The sequence below is a fragment of the Lycium barbarum genome, chromosome 4, assembly GCF_019175385.1.
Source record: "Lycium barbarum isolate Lr01 chromosome 4, ASM1917538v2, whole genome shotgun sequence".
NCBI lineage: Eukaryota > Viridiplantae > Streptophyta > Magnoliopsida > Solanales > Solanaceae > Lycium > Lycium barbarum.
In genome coordinates, this window is record NC_083340.1 from 15,369,255 (window position 1) to 15,387,745 (window position 18,491).

At 34.7% G+C, this 18,491-nt stretch overlaps 1 protein-coding gene and 1 pseudogene across 12 annotated transcripts; one reads left to right on the forward strand and one right to left on the reverse strand.

Annotated features, from left to right (window-relative positions):
* Positions 1–1,014: 1,014 nt before the first annotated feature.
* Positions 1,015–1,913, reverse strand: LOC132637197 (cysteine desulfurase, mitochondrial-like; annotated as a pseudogene).
* A 1,554-nt stretch (positions 1,914–3,467) lies between these two features.
* Positions 3,468–17,134, forward strand: LOC132635336 (uncharacterized). 12 transcript variants are annotated; one of them, XM_060351682.1, is made up of 8 exons: positions 3,468–3,822; positions 4,761–8,398; positions 8,568–8,661; positions 8,741–8,800; positions 9,125–9,206; positions 9,293–10,364; positions 10,464–10,527; positions 15,127–17,134. In XM_060351682.1, exon 2 carries the CDS (start codon positions 4,788–4,790, stop codon positions 7,251–7,253), a length of 2,466 nt encoding a protein of 821 aa, XP_060207665.1. In that variant the 5' UTR covers positions 3,468–3,822; positions 4,761–4,787; the 3' UTR covers positions 7,254–8,398; positions 8,568–8,661; positions 8,741–8,800; positions 9,125–9,206; positions 9,293–10,364; positions 10,464–10,527; positions 15,127–17,134. The 12 variants fall into 12 exon arrangements, with proteins under 12 accessions (XP_060207665.1, XP_060207662.1, XP_060207661.1 ...); XM_060351679.1 differs by having other exon boundaries at positions 9,180–9,206; XM_060351678.1 differs by having other exon boundaries at positions 8,741–10,364; positions 15,127–15,224; positions 16,886–17,134.
* Positions 17,135–18,491: the final 1,357 nt, after the last annotated feature.

An 18,491-nucleotide genomic window follows, 5' to 3' on the forward strand; every position in this document is an offset into this window, starting at 1 on the left:
TTGATTGCCGATTCTTCTATTTTTAGATAATGTTGCAGGTTTCCTAACTAGTTCTGATTTGCTAAAAGAACAATATACACAATAATTTTATGCAAAAGTAAGACATTGCTTCATCCAAAAAAAGGTTTTACAATGGACATATTATAACAACAATTTATCCAAACGAGGGTATTACATTACATTCATCCAAACAAAGGCATTTAAAACAACTTCATGATAATATTTTTCAAGTTACACCAAAAACATAAATGGGTCAACTTTGGAAGACAAAGTAACAAAGATGTGGATGGTAATTATAGTTTCATTGGCAATTTTCGTGGGTTTCATTACAGCTCCAATGATGAAGTGATTGCCCTTACGAGACTAGTATTTATGTTTTTGGTGTAACTTGAAAAATATTATCATGAAGTTGTTTTAAATGCCTTTGTTTGGATGAATGCAATGTACTGCCTTCGTTTGGATAAATTGTTGTTATAATATGTCCATTGTAAAACCTTCTTTTGGATGAAGCAATGTCTTACTTTTGCATAAAATTATTGTGTATATTGTTCTTTTAGCAAATCAGAACTAGTTAGGAAACCTGCAACGTTATCTAAAAATAGAAGAATCGGCAATCAAAGGGAAAAGGGCCTGATTTACCCCTCTACTTTGGGAAAAGGTTCATATTTACCCCCCGTTATACTATCAGGGACAGGGGGTTAAAAATAGGGGCAAATGTTTCAACTGTTGTAACAGTAGGGGTATAAATGGGCTGATAGTATAACAGGGGGTAAATATGAACCTTTTCCCAAAGTAGAAGGGTAAATCAGGCCCTTTTCCCTTAAATTTATCGCTAAATTTCTTTTAGGCGCTTGAAATAAGATTTGTTCACTTTGACATATGATAAACATGTTTCTATAAGTTGACAAATGTCTGAAGTTTTACTGAGTTTAATGTGTATAATTAAAGATGTGACATATATTAATTAGTTAGATTATTTACGTGATGGACGCTTAAACGCACGTGCGAAATTTTTTAGTTGAAAGTGTTTAATAACATCAAATTTATATTCATCTTCTCCACATCAATTGGTATCTTCCCTAATGCCTGTGCAATATCAGTATGAAAAGGAACATTAAACTCCTTACAAATTTTCCCAATTTCCTCCATAGGCTGAATAACACCAATCTTATTATTCACCATCATAACCGAAACCAACCCCGTATCGGGCCTTATTGCAGCCCGAAATTTCTCTAAATCAACAAGCCCATCAGACTCAACAGGAAGATAAGTTACATCAAACCCCTCTTGTTGTAAATGACGACAAGAATCAAGAACACACTTATGCTTAGTTTGAGTAGTAATAACATGTCGTTTCTTATCTCTATAAAAATGCAAAACACCCTTAACAGATATATTATTACTCTCAGTAGCACCTGAAGTAAAAATAATCTCTTTGGGTTAAGCTTTAATTAGGGTTGCAATTTGGGTTAGGGAAACTTCAACAACCTGATCAGATTCCCAGCCATAAAGATGAGTTCTTGAATGAGGGTTTCCAAAACGGGAAAGATGATAAGGTAACATAGCATCTAAAACCCTAGGATCAATTGGTGAAGTTGCTTGCATATCTAGGTATAATGGTCTACCTGAGATTTTTACGCCTTTTATTGTTATACCGGTTGTGTCATCCTCGTATGGTGGTTCTCCGACGGCTGCCGCTGCTGCTGCAGTGGAGATAGGGCGGATATGGTGGGACACGTGGCAGGGTTTAGGGATATTGTGGCGTAGAGTTGTTGCTAGATATTTCGAGAACATCTTTTCGACTCGCCGATTTCTAGCTTAGCGGCTTGTTAACGCAAATAAATAGTACTCCTTTCTTCCCAATTTAACTCTCTAGTTTTCTTTTTGGTCCGTTTAGAAAACACGTAGTTCTACATTTAGTAAGTTGATTCGATTTGAAATAATTGTTCAGTTAGCCCTTTTCACTCTCCCTAAAAAATATCAATTTTTATAAAAAAACACTACTTTTAAAAAATAAGTGTTTTGACTAAATTATTTTTAATTAATAAAAAAAATTATTTATTTATTGTCTTGAGTAAGTAAGAGTAAATTTGGAAAAATAAAATTAATTCTTTATTGATTAGGTAAGTGAACACTTGTTTTAATGCATACACACAATTTTAATTCAGAACTTAAAGATTAAAAAAAATAATCTAAACTCTCTATTTAATCAAATTAAGTCGCTTAAATCAAACAGAGGAAATACTTCCTCCGGATAAAAAAAAAAGTCCACTGAGCCATTTGCACATACGTCTCTTAAAAAAATACTAACTCCTAGATAAAAATAGTTAATTTGACTAAACTAGCCCTAATTAAATAGGTATTGAGATTTGATCATATAACACTTAATAGGGGCAAATCTAAAAAATCAAGATTAGTTTTTTCTTAATTTGATAGTGAACACTTTTTCTGACCCAAAAAAAGGTTGAGTGGATATTTTTTTTTATCCGGAGGGAGTAGTAAACACCGACTCACCGACGAAGACTACCTTAATTTATGCAGTGACGCGTGGCAGCTTCTCCACTTTGCAATAGCCCTTGCTCGAATAGAATGACAGGGTAATCAATTTAAACGCTGATGTATTATGGCAACAAACACCATTGTAGGCGCTTGGATTGGGAGTGATAAGGAGATAAGTAGGAGAGATCCAGTTTAAACGCAATAGTTGTTTAAGTAGGTGTTCGGCAATAGAAATCAAATATTTTACATTTTATTTGAAAATTTTGGATTGAAGTTGGGTTTAATTATGCTTTTTGTAAAAGGATATTTAATTATTTGAATATATCTTTTTCTAATAAAAAGGTGAAATATAATTTATATCCTCGATTTTTAAAAACTAGAAAAATCACTCAATTTGATTAATTTATCTACAATATACAATTAAATTTGCTCAAGAATAATATCTTATAATGGATAATCACATAATGTCATAAATTGAATCCCGTATATTTTTTAAAGTAAGAAAACTTACTTTCTCCGGTTTAAAATAAGGGTCCAATTAACCTTTTCGTTTTGATTCAAAATAAGTATTCACTTATATAATCAAGAAAGAATTAATTTTATTTTTTCAGATTTGCTCCATCTAATCGAGACAATCTAATCGAGACAATATATAAGCAAAAAATTTACATAGCTAAGGATAGTTTAGTCACATTACATATAATTTTTTCTAAAAGCTAATATTTTATTAAGAGGTGTCAACGAAAGTACTTCACTGATTAAAAATATCATAATTATTAACTCTCTTTTTAATAAGAAAAATTCAATTCAATTAAAAAACTCTGGGCCGACCTGACCCAAAATCCAAAGCGGTGGAACGCTTGGATCAATTGTACGCACGTGGAAAGGTAGTGAGTGATAAGGAGATGCGATGCCAGTGTAAACGCAACATTTGTTTAAATTTTATTATTATTATTATATAAAAGGAGGGTAATGTTTGTGATGTTTAAATAAAGTGAGAAAAAGAAGTGGATCTTGATCTGTAAACTGAAAAGAAAAAAAAGGTGCACCTCTTCTGATAGTTCTTGATTCAACCTCTACAAAAACTACTTGCCACCCATAAAACTCTTAAACCATTCATTACCTTTGTCCAATATTGTTTATGGGGTTCCACTAATACAAGTATATTGTTGTTATTATTACTAAGTTTGCGGCTTAAGGGATCAACTGTGCCACCTTTACTTCTATTCTAATCATTGACCAAATTTACCTATAAAGTTAACTACTTTTTGCTTCATTACAATTGGGATCTTGCATCTAAACTCAGAGAAATTAGTGTATCAGGTATGCCTTTTTCTTCTTTCTCTTTTAGTTTTTGTAGAAAGATTTCAAATTTAGGGACTAGTTGGTTAGGTTATTATCCTATACTGTTCTATGCATATTACATCTTTTGAAAACAATGTATATGCATTTCTCAATGTGCTTTAATTGTTGCAGTTTCAATTAATCTGTGGTGGGTCGCCTTCAATATGTAAAACTAGAACTTGATTATAACACACTGACAGTTAAATGAATTGTGCTTGATGATTGAGAACCTGCTTGTTGATTCAAAGAAAGACATATGTATACTGTGATATGACCAATTTCTTGAATCCAAATTCCTATGGCATCTGCCAAACTTATTGCTGTATATGTTGATGAATTTCTTAGCTCCAATGACCTTTGTTTAGATCTGAATGGAAGTAATTAAGTAGCAACTTAAATCCATAAAGTAGCCAATATTTGTTTAACCATGTTAATTTGATTGTCTAACATTGTCTGCAAATGGTTCTAAACGCTTTGAGGTCTCTGTTACCAGTATCATTTTTTTGTTTTCTTTAGATGTACCACCTCAGTGTTACTCTCTTGATATATCAGTATTTTTGTGAAGCTAATTAAGCGTTTGGACATATACTAGTATTAGATTGGATGAATTCGGAAAAAAGAGCTTTTGAAGTTGAAAAATGGTACTTGGAAGTTGAAGAACATGCATTTCACTTGGAAAATGTTAAAAGTTTTGTGAGTGGAAAAAGATTGTTTGACCCTTTTTCATACTTGAAAAAACTCATATTCAAGAACTAACCAAAAAATCGGTCCGCTGTATAATCAAACGATGTTTTGAAGAAGAAAAAAAAAAAGGATAAAATTTCTATGTCCAAACGGCTCCTAAAATTCTTGTTATCATGGATTCTCTCTGGCACGAGGCCCTAATTTGCCCTTTCTTTTTTGGATCCTTTTTGAAGCTGTGGTTGGATTCGAAGAAAATCATCATGTTCAAGTACTCACCACGCGGTAGGAACCAAAGAAATAAAGGTTTCAAGGTGAAGCATGCTCTTCAGATATGTGTACTTCTGGGTGTTTGTATCTGGCTGCTTTACCAAGTTCAGCACTCACGTAGCAAGAAAGCATCTTTTGAACAAAACGCAACCGTCTCAGAGAAGGTACAAACTGACAATGACGTTAATATCAGGTTAGGAAGGAAGGACCTCCAACCTCAAAAGAAGGAAGTAGATATTGATGATGAGAAGCTGAAGGAGGTTACAGAGGAAGACGAGCTTAAACGTTTTGATGATGAGACCAAAGTGGAGGAACACGACCATGATCTAGAAAAATCAGCAGAGGATAGTGAGCATAAAGAGGAAGTGAGAGGAGAAGATAATGCTGAAGAAGAAAGCAAAGAGAATACTGAAGATGGCAAAGGCGAGAGTATTGAGGAAGCCACTGACACGAATACAAGTGAAACTAATGAAACCAAAGAAGAAGATAGTGAAAAAGATCGGGTAAAGGAAAGTGGCATTGAGGGTGAAGAAAGCAAGGAACAGAAATTAGAAAAGGAAGACAAGGATGTTAAAGAGAACAATGACAGGGAAAATGAAAGTGAAGAGAAGGGAACTGAGGGAAATGTTGATGCAGGAACTGATTTGAAAGAAGAGACGGCACAAAGCGAAGAGCGTGGAAGTGAAGAGAAGGGAACTGATTTGAAAGAAGAGAAGACACAAAGCGAAGAGAGTGGAAGTGAAGAAACTTCTGAGAATAGAAGCGAAGAAGTTGCTGAAAATGAAAGCGAAAAGAAGTCGGTGGAGTTGGAGGAAAGTAATGAGGACAAAGTAAAAAAGAATGACGAGAGCAAAGAAGAGAAGAATGAGGGAGATAGCAAAGAGAACGATGAAGCCAGCAATGAAAAGGAAGAGAACCAAAGCAAAAATGAAGAATCTGGCTCATCAGAACATAAGGTTCATGATGAAAATGACAAGACTAATGAGGCTTCAACAGTAGGAAATGGCAAGGAAGAGACTTTAGATTCTGAAAAAGTGACCAGGACAGAAGGAGATGGTAATGTAGCCTTGAACAATGAGGATGCATCCAAGAAGGGAGAAGATGAGTTGCAGGACAAGAAAAACAAGAACGAGGCAAGTGATGAAACTCTGAACAAGCCGGATTCAGATGCTGGAGAAAATAAGATGCTTGAAAAAAATAGTTCTGCAGATGCAAATGCTTCTGGAAAAGTGAATAATGGAAGCAACATTGACGATAGTTCTAATGCTGCAGCAGAAACCAATGAAGCCTCTAACCAGCAGACAGAAGCTGGCAATTCTACCTCCGAGACCATTCAAAATGAAACAAATGAAGCCAATGAAAATCAGCAAGAAAATGAAAACACTGCCTCTCATACCATACAAAATGAGAACAACTCTAGTGATGACTCCAATTCTGCAGCAGAAACCAACAAAGACAATAAGCAGCAACAGGCGAATGAAGGTACTGCCACTGACACTACACAAAATGAGAAGAACTCTGGTGAAGAATCCCATCTTGCAGAAGGAAACAATGAAGCCAATAAACAGCAGCAGGAAAATGACTCCAATTCTGCAGCAGAAACCAACGAAGCCAGTAAGCAGCAACAGGAACATGACAGTTCCGCCTCTGATGCCACAGAAAATGAGAAGAACACTGCTGAAGACTCTAATGTAGCTGAAGGAACTAATGATGCCAACAAACAGCAACAGGAAAGTGACAGTTCTGCCACTCATATCACACAAAATGAGAAGAACTCTGGTGAAGACTCTAATGTAGCTGAAGGAAACAATGATGCCAACAAACAGCAGCAGGAAAGTGATAGTTCTGCCACTCATACCACACAAAATGAGAAGAACTCTGGTGAAGACTCTAATGTAGCTGAAGGAAACAATGATGCCAACAAACAGAAGCAGGAAAATGACAGTTCTGCCACTCATACGACACAAAATGAGAACATCTCAATTAAGGAGGCCATTTCTGTTGGAGATGGCACACAGAACGATGCAAATGAGCAGCATTCTGAGAAAAAGGATTCAAATTCCTCAGCAAATGAAGAATCAGTAACAACTTCAAACGGCTCTGAATCTGTTGTATCAGTTGACCAAAATGGCAATTCTGTAACAGCTGGTGCAACTGAGAAGTCGACAGGAGGTGGGAACGATCAGAATGAGGTAAACCAGAAATTAGATGCTAATTCTGATCCAGGCTCGGAAAACAAAATAAATCCCTCAAATGACAATGATGAGACAGACCCAGATCAAAACAAATCGACTGATTCTTCCAGCTCAAATGGAAATTCTGATGATAGCCAGCAAAACCAAGCCGAGTCGACCAAATCTGCTCTTCCTCAAGAAGAGACAGAGGCTCGTACTGATCTGGGAACATTGCCACAGACTGGAACTGAGGGGAACAGCCACAACGATGCTGCAGCAGAGTAACATAGATACCTCTAGTACTATTTTTATGCCACGGTTTTATTCATATTCTTTCTTCTTGTTGCCTTTTTCAAAGTCTGAGGCAAATTTGAAAGTGAGATAACTTCGGTTGCTTGCTGGTCGATGCCGAAGAGCCATTATGTAACAAATATATAGTTTTATGTTCCGCCAGAACTTAATGACTTGATTATCCCTATCCCATAAATGTGTATCTGCCATGTCTGGATCATGCAATTTTCCATGCATTATTAATGATAAAGTGTTTCTTCATCTTTAGAACATATTGCTTACATCTGATCGGTCAATTTTAATCATTGAATTATTCTTTTTGGAGTGGCATCTTGCTATTGTAGGTGCTTCTCACCATTGTATTTCTACTATATAAGAAACATGGGTTTGAAGCAGGATCGTCGACATGTCTGCTTGCAGACAAATTATTTTTGTTCAAGGGTATTTTAGACTTTTCTCGTCATGTTTTCTCTTGAGCCGAGGGTCTTTCGGAAACAGCCTCTCTATCTTCTGAGATGGAGGTAAGGTCTGTGTACACTTTACCCTCCCCAGACCCCACACCGTGGGATTTCACCGGGTATGTTGTTGTTGTTGTTGTTGTTGTTGTTGTTGGTATTTTAGACTTTTCAGGGTAGACAAAAATGCAACGTGTCGTTTAACCCTAAGACTAGAGAGCCACCGTATTCAAAGTATTTCACCTCTGTATCTGGAGATTTCTCCATTCTACTGTATTTCTATCTCTGTCACACATACAGTTGCTCATCATCTTCGTTTCTTTTTGCCCTTTATTTGGTCTCCTTTCAAAGTGTCTCCATTTGGATAATTCTGGTGAGTTTTCTCCACTTTTTCTTTGTAGAAGATTGTAGAATTTTCTGTATTCTTTGTTCGTTCAATGTAGAAGATTGTTGGTAATGGGACTTGATTGGGTAATTTTTAGTGTCTTCATCCATTTGGACAGTTTACACATCCATTTCGTTGCAGGGTAGTCCGTTAACCTGCAAAGATTGGTGTTCTCTCTTGAGTCAACTCTTCCCAGCAGCTTTCTATGTATCTCCTTCTCTCATCAGATACAATAGCATTAGACTCAGTCCGCATTTTGATATTGTGCTTTCTCGGGTGTTTTGTCGCAATTTTACAAGGTATTGTTGTAGTTCTATTTTCCTTTCCTTCTATTTCTAGTTCTTTCATAGATGGGTCGCTGCCTTCAATTTACTTTTATTTGCATGAGTGTAGTTGTTCTTTCATTCTTTTCATAATTAATTTCAGGAGTAAAAATTAATTTTATCCTCAATTTAATTGGAATTGCAGGAAACGGATTACTCTTGCTGTGGCATCCGCAGCAAGCTTGGTTTTCCGGGTGAAGACGTACTCATCCTATGCCGAAGCTTCAATTATGGGCAAGGTAATAATTGTTGATTCTTCTGAAACATTCTTATTCTCATTCGGTTGGATTATAATGGTTGGCACTTTGGATTTTGCAGGTTTTGAAACTCAAATTTGCCTGAGCCGGAGAAAGCAGGAAAGTACTTCCACTGTTAGAGGTGAGTTCTGATTTGAGCACAGAGTCATTATCACTTGCTGAAGAAATCTAATGCAAATGTCTGAAAACAAGAATATTTGTAACTTCCTATCCGATAATACCAGAGCACGTCATTCAGCATTCACTCTCATGTACCAAGTAATTTATATGTAACCACACGTTCCTCTCTGATGTCAGAGAAGTATTTTGTGTGATGGTTTGTTCTCATAAAATGGCTTTATAAAATTCATGAGGTTATTTGACCTGCATACAATGGATATGACATTAAAGTCAGTTTGGTATGAAACCTCATGATATCTCATGCATCTTACCTTACACTTTGCAGCTATCTTTTCTTATTAATTGCTGCTTGCATTTGAGTTTCATTATTTTGTTCGCAGTTCTGGGTTTCATAACGTTGTCTGCAGGTAAAATCTCTCCTGCCCAATGTTTACTATTTTTAATCTTGAGTTCAATTTAATACGCATTATCCATGCCCGTACCTGTCAAACAGCTCGCATTGGCAGGGAGCATCCGTCCTCCTCTATTTATCTGTTTTCTTTTAAATTTTGGAGAAAAGAGTTCCTCCGTGGATTGATCTTTGTTAGGAAGGCAATGCACATTCATAGGAGAGTAAGTTCCTTTGAAATTTTGCCATCCATGTTTTTCAATACCTAATTAGTATTACAGGGTGTTTTGGTGTTAATTGATAACTCCCGAGGATCATTTACGCAAATTGGGAATACCTACAATAACGTGAAGAGGAAGAGTGGGAGGAGGCTGCATCTCTAACCTGGTTCCGTATTAACACTTTTGTCTTTTTGTAGCTTCTGATTAGGATGAGGCCACATTGGAGGAAAATAATATGTTTTAGATTTTATCTATCACAAGCCTCTATATACACGCATGCAATATTCTATCAGTAATTTAGTGGCTATGGTGATATGAAATGTAATATATTTAATTTATTGTAATTAAAAAGGAAGGAAGGACATATTGATCAGTTTATTGCAGTAGTACCAGTCGATCATATGCTTTAATAAGTTGTTGTTGTTAAAGACAGAGGATTTTTTTTTTATTGCAGGTGAAAATACTATAGTGAAAGTGGGATTTCAGCTTGTCAGGCCAGGAAAAAATTCCTTCTTGATTTCTCAGTATTTGCGATTGTCTAATACTGATACTTTTGTTACTTTGTTTTGTTTCATCTTCATTATTTCAGTTTTTTGCGTGTCGTGGTAGTTGTCTGTTTGTGAATCTGTTCAACACGTCGGAGTCTGATAAGTATTGCTCTTTTATTCGATTTCATTTTTTTTCTTAGTTCCTTCCTCTTGAGGAGGGAAATTTTGTTTTGTTTCAGTATGTACATACGTACATTTGTGTGTATGATCTTTATTGGCATAATTAAATGCTATATGGTTCTGTGATGCTTAATATAGGTATTGTAGGTCTTACGTTATCTATTGAAAGGCTGAGTATTTATTATTTGTACATACTGAACTGCAATGATTTGCAGATGTTGTGACAAAGTTCATTGAGGGACTTACTGAGATCTATTTCAGGTTACATATCTGAATAGTTATCCTGAGGTGATCTTTTTTTAGTTACTTCACTTACATCTTGCTCTACTGAGATAACTAGAGTTCCAAGGTTGGTTATAACATGTTATCTTTTGTGCTGAAAACCAGGTTATGGTTATCTTGAGGGCTGATGTTTCTGGTAAAAAGTATGACAATATAGCTATCATATCAGGTATTTCCATTTGAAGTTTTGAACTATGTCCCATCTCTATTTCAGTACTGGAATTTTCTTTTCATTAGTACCACTTATGCCTGTCAACCGGTTCCAACCGGAACCGGACCGGGAACCGGTTAGGAAACCGGCCGGTTCCGGTTCCAAAACCGGAACCGCCTAACCGGTTCCGGTTAACCGGTTTTAAGGTCCAAACCGGAACCGGACCGGTTTGGATTCGTTAATTTTTTTTTTTTTTTGTTTTTTGTATTATATATATATATATTATAGTATTTATTTGTATATTGTAGGTATATTTACATATGTTATACAATTTTATAATTAAAGTTTAAATATTTACTGACTAACAGCAAGTCAGCAATACAGAATAGTGCTTTTCGTACACATATATATGTATAACTTACATATACTTATATTTATGTACTATATACTCTATATACTTATATATATGTATAACTTAATATATATACTAAATATATGTATAACTTAATATATATACTATATATATGTACTATATACTATATATAGGATAGCTTAATATATATATAGGTATTAACTTAATATATATACTATATATACATATCTACTATATATACAATATATACTTAATATATATACTATATATATTTATATAATATATATACTTATATACTATATATATATATATACAGTATATATACATATAAGTATACTTGTATATATGTATATGTTTAAGTATACTATATAACTTAAGTATATTCTTAGTATATTTTAGGTATATTCCTAACTTAATAAAAGTAAAAATATAAACACAAGTAAATAGAAGAAAGCTCAATGAGCCATATATTTTATTCATTCTTGGATAACATTTATTTGCAAGTTGTATTTTTTTTTAACTTGCAAATAATACATGAGTTATACAAAAATAGTAGAATAATAAAATCACCAATTTTGAACCATTTCGTTAATTTCCCCCACATCATATTCGGTCATGGAAATATCTTTAAAGTCTTCCATTTGGTCCGGTCCACTAGCTATCAAATCTTCAATTTCTTCCTCTTCGCCTTGCTCCGCTTCTGAGTTTTGGTTGCGTCGCTCCGATCTAATCCAATCTCGAATGCACACTAGTACTTGCAAGCTAAAGCCGGATAATGAATGTCTATGGTCTCCAATTTGCTGTCTTCCTTGGCTAAATGCGCTCTCCGAAGCCACGGTTGATACTTGAACCGTAAGGATATCTCGAGCCATTCTTGAAAGTATCGGATAGCTTGCCTTGTACTTCTTCCACCATGCTAAGACGTCCACCTCATCCAGTTGGCTGATATCCACATTTGGCTGCATCAAATAAAAGTTAAATTCATCAAAGTTTGCAGTAGAAGAAGATGTAGGCTGTGAATGTAAAACTTTTAAACCCGACAAGCCCTTTTTGCTACTATGAGAAGTAGTAGGGCGTGGAGCAACTGGTGTAGCACGTTCTTTCAAACTAGAATAATGAGTAAAAACTCTTCTAAACTCATCATCAATAGCGAGATCGGCTTCAGCTAAAGATGGTTGAACTCCCTCTTCAATTTCTAAAAATGTATAAATTTGACTAACCAAATTTTTAGTATAAGACACTTTTAAACAAGGATTTAAAAGGGAACCCAATATAAATAAAGCTGGGATGGGAAAAAAATACTTCTTAAATTTGATTATCATTTCAAAAATAGCCACTTGATAATCGGGTTTATATTTATACTCTTGTAAAACTCTAGCTATTTCCGCTAAGTAGGCTAAAATTCCGGTTACCGTGGGATAGAATTGTCTAGAAAAAGCAAGAGTTGCATTATAAAAATTTTCTAAGAGTTCAATACATTCTTTAACATCTTCCCAATGCCTATAAGTTAACCAATCCTCACTATCAATATTATATTTGTTGTGAACTTGTTGTATGGGAATCCTATACTCATATGCTTGTTGTAGCATAATGTAAGTGTAGTTCCCACCTAGTCTCAATTTCTACTTGAATTTTCCTAGGTCTAAGGTTATTTTCCACACAAGCATTCTTAAAATCTCTAATTCTTCCCCTATTAGCATTACAAAAAAGAAACGCAACAGCATTTCTAACTTTTTGAACAGAATCATCAAAATGCATAAGACCATCTTTAACAATTAAATTTAAAATGTGACAACTACATCTTACATGAAAAATATTTCTTAGAGGAGGGTTTATTTCTCTTTTTAAAAGACCAATTGCCTTTGTATTATTAGAAGCATTATCTAAAGCAATACAAAGTGTTTTTCTATAAATGTTAAAAAATCTCATTATAGTAGACATTGAATCGGCTAAAAATTTTCCATCGTGACGACCTTTTCCTTCGTCGTATAAAAAAGCTATAATTCTTTTTTGCATAACCCAGTTGTCATCAACCCAATGACATGTAATAGCAAAGAAATCTAAATGGTTAATACTAAGACCCAAATCAGCGGTAAGACAAACATTACAATTTAAAGAATTAAATACATGGCGCAAATAAAATCTATATTTTTTAAACAAATCTATAACATCGGCTCTACAAGTACTTCTAGGAATACCCTCAAATAACGGGTTATAACAACGTTGAATGTAAGTAACAAACCCTAAACCCGAGGGAAAGGAAAATGGTAAACAATCATAAGCTACCATTTTAGCTACTTCTACGCGTTCTTTTTTCTTGTCATACTTAAAATTTCTACCGGTTCGTGGGTCTATCGTCATTTGAATCCCCCCCACATTTGAACCCGTTTGCTCTCCCCAAACATCCATATGTTTGGTTCTCATATGAGCATTTAGTGTACCCGTTCCACCATCCTTACCAGTTCCTTGCTTAAAACTAAATACTTGTCCACATAGGGTACATGTAACTGATTGATTTTCCCTATCCTTAGTCATAAATTTCCAAACTTTAGCTGTTGGCCTATGAGTTCTAGGCGGTTTGTCTTGTGTATGTGATTGTGCAGGACCTGTATCTCCTATAGGATTTTCGGGGGGTTGTGTTTCATCATCATCATCATCTAAGTCTTCATTAAATGTGTCGGTAAAATGTTGTTGCATTGCCTCATGACCTAAAAGTGGATTATTTCCACCAACATCAATACCTAAATTAGGTGTTTCTTCCACAAATGTTTCCTCATTAAGCGCACCCCTAACAGTACGACTACTACTACCGGCACCACGTCTTAATCTCTTTGACATTATTAAATAGAAATAATTTAAATCACAATCAAATAAATCACAAGAAAATAAATTACAACAAATTAAATTGCGTAAATTAAATTTCAAAAAATAAATTGCTAGAATTAAATTGCAAAAATTAAAGATAGAGTTGGAACGAAGGTACCAAATTGCCGGAATAATTTCCAACAAAGCGAAGGCGGCTAGAATTGCAAATCCACCAAAGCTACTTCGGATTGTTGCAAAATCACCAACTCCACCAACAATATTATAATTGCAAAATTAATAATTGAAAGTTCAAACTATAATAAGACTTTGTGGCTAATTATTGCAAAGTAACTATAATTGAGAGATTGAGATTTGAGAGAAAGATGAAGAAGAGTGAATTGAAATGAAAATGAAGAAGGGTTTATATAGGGGTGGGGGAGGGGTTAAAGTGTTAAAAAAAAAAAATTTGGGGGCCAAAAATTAAGAAAATGACCGTTTGGCAACGGCCATTTTTGCAAATGGACCGTTGCCAACGGTCCATTACCGAGGCCCAAGTCCAACGGCTCTTTCCTTTTTTTTTTTTTTTTTTTTTTTTTTATTTTAATTTTAACCGGTTTAACCGGTCCGGTTCCGGTTAAGAAAAATTTGGAACCGGACCGGTTATACCGGTTCCGGTTCCGGTTTAACCGGTCCGGTTACCGGTTAAAACCGGTTACACGGAACCGGTTGACACCTTTAGTACCACTAACAATTGTGCATTCAAAGCTATATTCATAAATTGAAAATGGATGAAGCTTGATAGATTAATCTGATTTGTATGATATGGTGATGAAACTAGAAAGCTTCTTATAACAAGTTAAACTACAGGTCTCTTGTGCATAGGTTTCCTCACCTCTTCTGAAAGAAAAAACAATTTTTTGTGAGATTCTCTACAGTTTTGTGTTTAAAACTAAATACAATTATCAGTAGTTCCTTAATATCTGATGACTTAATCTCTTTTTTGGTGGATTATAAAACCTTTAAAAAAATGGTTCTCTACAAACAGCAACCAAATATCTATACTAATTGAGTCCTCATAAGTGCACTAGAAGTTACACTAGATATCGAAGACATGCCCTCATAAACAAAATTGTTTTCCACCCTTCGAAGTACGCACATAACAGTGAAGAAGCTACATCCCATTGAACAGAACTTTAGGATGTCTTTTATCTTAGGCTTAGGTTTAAAGATTTATATTTAACACCCGAGAGAGATGTCTATATTTCGTGATATGAAGAAAGCAGATGCTAGGCTTAGTGAGTTTACTTTGACAACATTCTAAAAGGTGGTTTGATGTATTTGGTTTGGAGTTTAGGAAACAGCTGCAAGATTTCAATGTTTATGTTAGTTATATTTTTGTCGATTTGTATACTAAATGTTGTTATCCGGGATTTGTACAGGAAGTGTGAAGCTGAAATATAGCACGCTTGTTAGATCATCACTCATGCAAAATCAGATTAACTATAAGCATAGAGCAGCAAGAACTGTGGCGACTACAGTAAGACAAAGTCGTCATTTCCCTTCGACTACAGAAAATTAGTTTTGAATAGTATTTGCGTCTCCTCCAACAAACAACATCAAATAGAACTTAGTTGGGTAGACGTGCACTCAAAATCCTCATTAAGTAGTTGCAACACTGATAGGAAATTAAGTAAATTCGGAAAGTGCAAATCAGATGCCTCTCTTTTCTACCTTTCTCCAAAGTGTTCTCGCTTTCTTCATGCTCTCTTCATCGAGTGTTCAAATTCCACCGCCTCCTTCGACGCCATTCACAACCATCTTCTCTCTTTTATTTACTCTGTCTTAACTCCTCTCTTATTCAACCTTTTTTTTTGGCTTTGTGAATGCGTACGCGTTCAGCTTGCAGATTACATTGGAACTTCTAGGGGGAAGTCCATCACCGAATAATAAGTTATTAACACTGGGTTCCCTCTTATATTGTTAAGAATTACAATAATAGTTAAAATTAGGTCTGATTTCATATTGTCTTTCTTATTATTTCATAGGTTTTTAATCTATGTCAGTTTTTGTTACCAATCTATGTATTTTCGTATTTGCAATTTTATTGACTGACCTTGAACTTTCGAGAACTTATCAGTTGGTTTGTTTTTACAGCTTAAACTTACTTGATTAATACCAATTCAATCAGATCTTCTGTGTGTGCGCTCATTCAAGATAATTTCGCCAACCTTTTAAGTGAATTTCATATTGGTTTGAATGTTGTGTTCTGGTTTTCATATCCTGTGCTCACTCAATTTGTAGCTGTTTTTAGTTATTTGGTGTTCTAAGGTTAACCAAATTACGTGAAATTATTATTAATTGTTATTTTCTTGATAATGTTAATGGCTTTGGTATGTGTACAACCACCATTTCGTACAACATTTTATTTGACCATTCTCTGAGTGTAAAAGTGGCAGAAATATAACGGATAATGTTGCATTGCAAATGTCAAATTACTTATCATTAGCATGTATGCCTAATCATTTAAAGTGCTTATAAATAGCAGGTAAAACCCATGACTTTGTGTATAAGGTTAGGTTAGTAAAGTTGCAATGGTATGCACATCTCCAGTTACATGTTCTTATATTGCAGTGTTCTACTTTTTGAAGGTAATCTGTTTTTTCGAATTCAAGATACCCTGATAAAATTTCAATAAAAATTGTTGTAGGTTAATGAAAGTTGCATAGATGAATAGATATGTAGAAGGTATGAATTTGTTGTGCTAATTAAATAATCACTGAAAATGTTGGAACCTTGTGACAATTTGCATAGGAGAAGTTTTATGTTTAGTAGATGTTTATCTTTCTGAAGAGGAACTCGAATCAGTCAATCACCTTTTTATTCATTGTAAAGTTGTCAAGTAATATTGGGAGCTCTTCCAAAATCTGTCTGATGTAGTTTGAGTGATGCCTTCAGATGTTAGATGTTACAAGTCTATTTGATTGTTGCCATGATCTTCATCCTTACTTCAGCTTAGTGTGTGTCATACTATTGTTGTTGATAAGTTGGGGCCTCCACCTATGTTTTATTATCACGATTCTCTGTCCTGTATGGGCTGGTACTGAGCTGTACAAACCTAGAAAAACTTGCTGATTCCCTTTAAGGTAATATACATTTGATAATGGAATAATGATCAGAAGTATATGCTCTCGATGACAGAAAAAATTTATAGTTTTGGGACTTCGATATTCACAATATGCTGCTGAAGATATCCCAATCGTCAAGAGCATAATACAGGTGTAATTCAATCTCTTCCTTCATGTCACTTGATTTTATATATAAACTTATTTACAATGATGTATGTGTATGGTTAATAGTATCCTCATCCTAATATGAAGGTGCTATATGTATAATCTGTTAAGAGTGTATGGAAAGATAACTTCTTCCTTCTCTGTTTTTTTTTTTTTTTTTTTAAAAAAAAAATCATTTAGAAGGTAGGAGAAATATTCTTCATCGTGTTTGTACAAATTCAGATTTGGCTTTAGCTTATTAAGTTGCAGCATCAAATAAGTGGCTGTGCTCTTTGAAATTTTTGGGGATATACCTGCCATTGTTAAAGTCATTTTCACATTGAACTTGTTAGTTTCACTAGAAATTGGTCCCCAAGTATTCGCCAGTCATTTACATGACTATATGCATTGAAGGGTGTAAATTTTTTGTTGCAGATAGGTTAAAGGAATGATGCAGATACGTATGGACAGAAGAAATTTGTTTTTTGGAATAAGGTCCCATTTTGGGTGGACAGGCACATCTACTAGATTCTGGTTTCATCTAATGAAGTTTGAAGTACGTTTTGCACCGCAGTGTACCACTTAAGGATTGTAGTTGTTTGATTAAGTTCCTCTTCAATGTTCCTACAGGAAATTTACATTCATAGCTTGATCATGTCTGATTGCAGCATCATTCAAGACTAGCAAAATTCGTAGTTTCTTTTTTGTCCATTCAAGATCAATAAGTTCATAATTTCCATTCGTGCATCTCTGTAATTTTGATCCAAAAATGTAAAAAGTGCTCGAGTCACATATTGGGCCCGTGCTGCGCACGGGCATCAGGTTATCTAGTAGTACTAATATATATTGAATAAACTTACCAAGGAAGAAAAAAAAAAAAAGGGAGTGCCAAGAATATCTCATAGAGACTTAAGTTGTAGATAAATTTTACATTCCGTGAAGATCTCATCATGCAACAAACATATCGCTTTTGTCAGTGGTGGCATTTGTTCCTCTTGAAATGGACCTTGTTTTTACATGGCTTTAATTGTTTTTTGCCGTGTCTTTTTCTCTTGATTGAAGCAATACTCCAAGATTTTGCATTGCTCTCATTAATACGTGCAATTGACATTCTGAAAATTTGCTTGGAAGAGTTTCGAAGTTATTAATGAAGCACGAGGTGTGAATATTCTTCTGCATTTAATTAATTGCAAAAGATTTACAGGTTGACAGAAACCCCTGTAATTAGGCTCTCTTCTTAGATAAGTTCAATCATAGATGTAGAAATCCATTATTGAAATCAGTAATGATTTCAGTGAACCTCTGACCCTGAGTTATATCGGCATGTATTCTCTCGGTCTCAATAGACATGAACTCTAATTGTATGCTCTATTTTGCACTTCTACGATATAGTAATGAATTTGCTCTCCTCATCGCTTGTACAAACAGGTGTAGGCAGTCAAAACCATGCAAATTTCTGTATCTCTTTTATTTAGTAACTTTCATCGACTTATTCGCATAAAATTCTACGATATCTGTGATCCTATCCTGAAAAA

What these genes read in the sequence shown, in the direction of transcription:
- LOC132635336 (XM_060351674.1), top strand. Translation starts at nt 4,788, where the DNA reads ATGTTCAAGTACTCACCACGCGGTAGGAACCAAAGAAATAAAGGTTTC.